This window comes from Galeopterus variegatus, unplaced genomic scaffold, assembly GCF_000696425.1.
Source record: "Galeopterus variegatus unplaced genomic scaffold, G_variegatus-3.0.2 Scaffold3203, whole genome shotgun sequence".
NCBI lineage: Eukaryota > Metazoa > Chordata > Mammalia > Dermoptera > Cynocephalidae > Galeopterus > Galeopterus variegatus.
In genome coordinates this window covers 53539-61251 of record NW_007729314.1, presented here as the reverse complement: position 1 = coordinate 61251, position 7713 = coordinate 53539, and the positions used below count along the sequence as shown (strand labels likewise).

The 7713-nt window shown below is 40.0% G+C and overlaps 1 protein-coding gene across 1 annotated transcript in view; it reads right to left on the bottom strand.

Annotated features, from left to right (window-relative positions):
- The window catches only part of STMN2 (stathmin 2), a 54446-nt gene that overhangs the window by 6931 nt on the left and 39802 nt on the right, over positions 1 to 7713 (bottom strand). The window contains exon 4 of the mRNA XM_008584278.1: positions 421 to 612. Within this exon, the coding sequence (XP_008582500.1) occupies positions 421 to 612 (192 nt within the window). The remainder of the gene's footprint in view (positions 1 to 420; positions 613 to 7713) is intronic.

Sequence of the window (7713 nt, the reverse complement as noted above, 5' to 3'; positions counted from 1 at the left end):
GAGGTGCGGGAGCAACACCGAGGGTTGCGATCCCGTTGCTGGTCCCGGTCCGGTGCGGGGGCGACACTGAGGGTTGCGATCCGTTGCCGGACACGGAAATAGACAAAAAGGAAAAAAAAAAAAAAAGTTTGGGCAGAAGTCTCATATGTATATTTAAACAGCATAAATCAGCCTTCCTGAATGCATTCACCACTGGAAACTATGACAAAATTGCAGCTTTAATGCTGGATTCCATTTCTGTACCACCTTGCACCCCCACTAAGTCAATGCTACACTGTGTGTCAATGCCCCTGTCCTTGGGGTTAGTTGTTCTTACACCTGCAGCAAATTTTACTGTCTCTGGTGCTTGTGCATATGGGAGCTCACCCAGCTGTGGTGCATATGAATATAGTCATCTGCTCAGGACTCTGCTGTGATTACCTTTTCCTGCAGACGTTCAATAATAGCAGCTAGATTAGCCTCACGGTTTTCCTTGATCTGTTCCATTTTCAGGATCAGCTTTTCCTCCGCCATCTTACTGAAGTTGTTGTTCTCCTCCAAAGCCTTCTGAAGCACTTCTCTCTCGTGTTCCCTCTTCTCTGCCAATTGTTTCAGCACCTGGGCCTCCTGGGACTGGGAAAGAAAACACATCCATCTTATAATTACCCGCATGCAGACTTAGCAGAAGAATGGGCCAACGATTGGAGGTAGCGTTCTTTTCAAATGAACAGCATTTGTAGCCTTGAGCACTGTCGTCAGTTCCGTGCTCATCTGCAAGGCTTAGAGTTTTCTATAGAATTGGCTAGTTAGAAAATGTGGTTAGCTGAATTTTCCAGCTGTGAATTTTTTGGACAGACTATCTTAGAAGAAGAAGCATTTAACCTTCATTGAGGAGTTTTTTTTTTGTTTGTTTTTAATAAGTTGCTGCTAAGCATTTGTGCAATAGAAAATACCGTAATTAATCCCTGGATGGCAGCTTTCCATTGAAGCCTGAGGAAAATGGGTGAGGACTGGGCAAGTTCTAGTCCTTTTCCTGCCCTGCTGTTTTTTCATCAACTAGGCTGGGCCTTACAATGCGCTTTTTCAACTTCTGTCAATCTAAACATCAAATTCACTTTCTCTTTTTATTCCACCCCACTCCTTATTTTCCCATAAGCCAAATTTTCTTTGGAGACCTGAGAACAGTGCAAACATAACATCCACTTGGCCACAGAAAGCAGAAAGTCCTTGTTCTGACCTCCTCTTGAACAGTCTAAGGTCACCTGGTTAATCATCAAAACCCCATGGTTGCTCGGTGATCACAACAGAAACATCAGTACAGTAGATGCTAACAATCACTGGGGCACTTTGACAAAAATGCAGATGCCTGGCATCTACCTCCAGAGTTTCTAATTCTGAGGTTCTTTGGTGAGGCCCAGGAATCTACATTTTGGTAAGCATCCCCAGTGATTCTAATACAGGCAGTCCACAGTCTACCTTTTACAAAACACACTGGCATGGGCTTTGGTGTCAGGCCTGTGTTCTCTGTTGGTGACCCTGGATGTGTTAGTTGACTTCGTTCCATTATCTTCTTCACATTGTGCAGCTAAGAGAATTTTTATCCAATACTGACCGATCCAGGTTTAAGACTAAATCATCGCAAACTCATTGTTCCTGGGTAATTCCTTAGGATTGGCTGATGCTATGAGGTGAGCCTTCTTAGGAGTAATTATAAATGTGAGAAACTGAACTATGGTAGATCAAAAATACGCATGCCTTTTGTGTCCTGTTAAATACTGATTACCATTGAAAGGTTTAATAGGAAATCATTTTAGTTGATTGTAGTGGTTGTGGGGGTTTACTGGAGAGATCTGGATGTAGGAGCCCTGCTTCTTGCTTTAACCCCATAATGGTTCAATTGACATCTTTAGTAGACCCATGATGTTCTTGCTTTGTTATAACTTGCAGAAAAACTAATACAAAAATAATGAGAAAATGATAACACAAACTGAGTTCAAAACCAAATGGAACCTTTCTGAGAGAAATATGAACAAAATATTTTCTAGCTGGTTCATCCTCCTGCCTGTAGGTGGGACTGTTGGTAAAGCATACGACACAGACTTTACTTATTTACTGTTACCAGGACTACTGAATGTGTGTGTGTTTAAAATTTCTCTCTCTGAGAAAAGTCTTCATGAAATGAGTTTGCTGGTATTTGAATGAGGATAGTACGTATCTCATAGGGTTGTTTGTCAGGAGCAAATGAAATAATGTTTGCAACATATTTAACACAGTGTCTAATATCAAGTAAATTAGCCATTACCATTGAAAGTGAAACTCAAGACACTTGTGACTAGTAGATGATGGCAACTGAACCTGTTGGTACAGCTAAACTCAGATGTAAAACTTTGGCTGTCTCATGCGTGCAGAGGATTTGTTCAAACTCTTTTGGTTATGAACAGTGAGTGGATTCAGGGGTCTTCACTGCTGATGGCAGTCTCTTTCCCTAACTTCCTCAACCCCACCACACACACATCCACAAAATGCGGCTATGTTGGTAGGAAATCTCACAGTGAATGAGCACCACAAAGAAATAAGAGGAAACAAATTTGATCTTCCATTTCAGAAAGTTCAGTCTATGTATGTAAGCTTCTGGCCAGAAAACCTTCTACAGAAGAAGGCCAGGTTATCACAAAACAAGGGTGTGATGTGTCCAAGAATTAGGGATTGGATTGGAGCCCTAGGCTTCTCTCATAATAAACAGAAACCCATGAGGGCAACTCCAGGAAACAAAACATAACCAAACAAATCAAATAAAGCAAAATCAATACTTTCCCAAATCCTTTAATGCAGTACTTTGAAATTGTTTTTCCACCTTAACACACATTTAGGTGATGTTGTTCAGACAGTAGGTTCCCGTGAGCTGCAGCAGCTAAGAGCAGGTAGGTATGGGAGATTTCTGTTCATTGTGATAGCGGTTCCTTCCCTCACCTTCTCCTCCCATAGATAAGGGTTATTAGTGCTGCCCTAGTCAGGATCCATCTGGATTTTTCATGGCCATTTGTCTCAAGTAGCCTTTCTACAAGAACTCCTGTGGCACAGTGAAATGAGCCCCAACCTGGTGTTCAGAAAGCCCGGGCTTGAGTCCTGCTTTGTTGAGTGTGGGTCACCTCAGTGCTGTGAAGATGGGCTACTGGCAAGGGGCGTGTGCCTCTGCTCCTCATGCCACATCAGCTAATGGAGAGTTACCAAGAGGTCACCGCGACTGCCCAGTTGCTCATCTTCAGATGCTCAAACTAACCGTGGCATTTCTTCAATTGTGTTTTAACTGAATGTTCCTATTTGCCTTCTTAATTTTCCTTTGTGAAAGCCAAAGTCAGGAGGAGACGGCAGGGAAATAAATAGGATTGAGAAGGGAAGGCTTTGGAATTAAAAGGGTAATGTAGCAACATATATCTTTTCAAATTTCCCACCTTGGTGGGACATATGTGGTCTTCATGCACAAATACTCCCACAGTTCCCATTACAAGTATCGGAGAATTCCCATTATCAGGAATGCTTATTGCATTTACTGGAGCACAGCCTCTGGCTCAGTTTGAAATGCCTCAATTAATGGGGTTAGTACTTTTGCAGCCATTGAGGCTAAATGAGATTACACAGCATAGGTGTCAAGTGCATTTGTTTAGCACAATTAATGGGGTGAAACAGAAACAGAAGGCGGTACAGAGTGTTATCAAGTGAATCTGCTGCTAACTGACAAAGACCTGCTGTTAAAATGGGCCAGACTATACTTCGGGGCTGCTCACTTCTGTGGTGCCTTTTCATATGCACTGGAAGGGAATGTTATATCCATCATTGTCTCAACTAATGCATTTGTAGACCTAATAATTATCTATGTTTCAAATATTAAAAGCTCAAGTCCCTGAAAAGAATACGAGATGTGAAGTCAATTATGGTGGAAAGCATTTTTCACTGAGAAAATACTCATGGCTCCCTATTCCAGTCCCTCCTCAGAGGTATTCAATTTTTAATTAAATTCTTCTGGGGGCCTAATAGCCATGGGAGCCTTTACCTCGGTTCCTAAAGTCTTTGTAACTCCATTGGTGCAGAAAGTCATAACCAGTCTTCCTTTTTTCACAGCCTGTCACCCATATATTGCTGTCTATAACTTCTCTAACTTAATTCATGGGTAGAAATTGATTCTCACATGAATATAGTTTAATCTTCCAGTCATACCTTCAAGGAAGAAAGTTGGCTCCAATTCCAGTATTTCTATCAATCAACAAATAAGCAGTTACTCCAGCAGCAGTTACTGCTCTAAAACGTGACATTAAATGAGTGTGAGGCTATAGAATAAAAACATGTGATATACAAAAGTAGAGACATTTTCCTTCATTTTTGATAAAAGTGAAGTTCTCAGTACATGTTCAAATAGGTATTATTACTTTACCCCTTGGACAGGCAGATTAGCAGAAAGGAATCTTGATTGCGTGGACTTATAGGAAGGCTGAGGAGAAAGGATCTGCTAAAAGTTGTTAAAAATAAATTATTCAAGAAAAAGGTATCTGACCTTGGAGGAACATTTCTGAATGGCATGTACCTAACATAGAAGTCCACTGAAATACTGCAACAGAAAATTAGAGCAAGATAATGACCAGCTGATGTAATGCAAATGTCAAGGCAAAATATAGAACTGAGACATTCAACATGACATTCTGAGAGACCAAGGGACCTTTTCCATCTTGCTGTTGTAGAAACTGAGGCATATTATTGGTCAACACCTTTTTTAGGCATAAACTTCCTCACACTGAACTCAATATCACTTAAACTGCAACAGAAAATTAGAGCAAGATAATGACCAGCTGATGTAATGCAAATGTCAAGGCAAAATATAGAACTGAGACATTCAACATGACATTCTGGGAGACCAAGGGACCTTTTCCATCTTGCTGTTGTAGAAACTGAGGCACATTATTGGTCAACACCTTTTTTAGGCATAAACTTCCTCACACTGAACTCAATATCACTTAAATAATTGCATGAGAGGTATGTGAAGGGAAAAATAATGAGGAATGGGAGAAGAGTTATTGTACATGTAGGAACACTTTAACACTTTCCAAAGAACTTAATTATTATTTTTCATATCACTGAGTGTGAGTTCAATTACTGTATAAACAAAATAGAAGATAAATTTGAGTTACTAGTATATTAAACTCATTTTATTTTATGTATGCAGGAGATTTAAGACCATATTTTAGATAGTGCTAGTTTTCCATTAATTTCTAAAGTAAACACATTTCTACCACTTTGTTTTCTTGTCCCTTTTCATCATATGGGGGATATATTATTTGCCATCCAGAACCATTTATCAGACACCAAATCTCCTAGGAGCAAAGTGCCTTTACGCTATAGGTCAGATGATGTGTCTCTAAGTATTGGCTTTACTGATAACAATGAAAAAGCATTATTAACCCACCTAAAGTCACAAATAATGTCTTGTTGAAATATGATGATTGGATATCATTATGTAAAACACAATGGCACAATATTTACTTTGTGCTGAAGATCCAGAAACATAATAAGAAATTTAAAATGATTGAAATCCAAAGACCTTCAGATTGAGTCCTAAAGCACATACTGGGTTTACTGTGGTTAGCTCCTAGGAAAGAAACATGGAGATTCTATTCTTCACTGAGAGGATGGCACAACCGAGGATTCTGTGGCCCATGTGACATGTCCTCTAAGGAGCGGAATGCTTCCGGAATGTCAAACAGTGAATAATCCAGCACTTTATTTCATAATCCATGGCTATACAAACCAATCCCTCTTTCTGGCCTCCATTTTAATTGCCATCTGCAATGTGAGATGCCAACAAATGGAAAGGGTAATAAGTCTATCAGGTTTGATGATTAATGATCCACTTTTATGCCATTTTGTTAAGAATAAGCAACACATCTTTCTTTCAGAGTTTCAGTGACTTTGGAGTTGATTGTGCCAGAAATGTCAGTATGGCATTTAAATCTCACCAGACTGGTTAGAATAGGGTGCTTTTTAATTCAATCTATTTTAGGGTACAATTTTATCTAAGTTATTAAGATCCTTAAATTTTCATCATTTTTTATAATATTAATTTTTCAAGCCACTTTTAGTTGGGCTGTCCTATTTATATATCTATGACTTGCCTAAGATTACACAGCTATTAAGTGATGGAACCAGAATTTGCTCACAGACATTTCCCAACCATATGTTCTTAACCACTATGTTTTAAAAGATGCTCTTAAAAAAATTATTTACTTTTTAATTGACAAATATTAATTAGACATACTTTTAAATATGTGCTCTGCTGAGGACGACCATATAGTTGACTGTCCACACTGGGACACTTATGAGAGTGAAAGAGAGATCATTAGTAATGACACTGAAACAGCAGGAATTAGTTGGTGTTGTTCTGGGCCAACTGGGATGTATGGCTAGCTTAGCTCTGCTGCCTCTTGCTAAATAAATGTTTGTTGAATGAATGAATAAATGGATGGATGGATGGCTAAAGTGTTCATATCATTTCACCCATGTGGGTCAGGTACAGTATGCAGACCTTGATTTCAAGAAATGAGCTTTAAACTGACCACATGAGATTAATATAGTCTCATAGAAGAGAACACTGACTCCCAGAGACAATGAAAGAAAGGGGAAAAAGCAGGAAAAAAGTTTATTCTTTTTATAACAAGCTTTTTCTACTAGCCAATCACTGGAGCATTAATTCTGGTTCAAAGGGGCCTGAGGGAGTATCGTCCAACCTTGTAACCCGATGGCTCGTGCTGCAGTAGTGTCAACAGATGGAGAGAGGGGCTGGGGAAGCTGCCAGCACATTGAGCACAAGGTGAATTTGAGCCCATGTGGAGACGCCTCCACGGCGGTCCTCTAGCTACACATCCAGAAAGCCCCGCAACACAGCTTGGGCCACTCATTCCCAGATGGGGTCCCCGAACTCCCAGGAACAGGCTTTAAAGGTATTAATGGGGGAGAGAGGAGCTCAAAAGGTTTTTTATGTTTAGAAAGCTTTAATAGAAATCATATTTCTTATCTATATCCATGGCTATGTTTATATTTACTTTGAGTTAGAATGATGTCAGTTTAGAGAGAAAATGCTCATCTTCTGATAATCAGAAATATTAATTGGCAATTACAGTTTTCCTTGATTTATAACCATGGCAAAAAGAATTTACCAATACTTATTTAAATGTGGGATGTTTGCTGGGTGGAATCTTTAAAAACCTGTGACTTATGGGGAAAAACAATGGGTCTAGGGCAATGGGAATGTTGCTGAGCACTGGGCTAAGTTGAGCATGTGTGTATTTTTGAAAAGCCTTTGGTGACTCCTCTTCACTGACAAGATGGAGTTTGCACAGTAACCAATTGCTACCAGTCTCCCCTTGCTCTCTCTGCTTCAGCTAGATTGGCCTCTGTGTTCTTTCTCCAATGCACTCATCATAGTCCCCTGCCGCTAGGGCTTCTGCACTTGCTGCTCTCAGTACTTCAGATGTTCTGCCCCCAGAGAACAGCGGCATGGCTCACTCCCTCCCTACTTTCATGCTTCTTTTCAAGGGTTTTCTTATTCAAGAACCTTTCCTGACCACCCACATACTCCCAATTTCCTTTGCCCTGCTTTATTTTGTATCATCTTTAAAAAAGGAATCTTTAAAAACCTGTAACTTATGGACCCATTTCCCCCCCCCCCCCAAAGGTTATAGGTTTTTA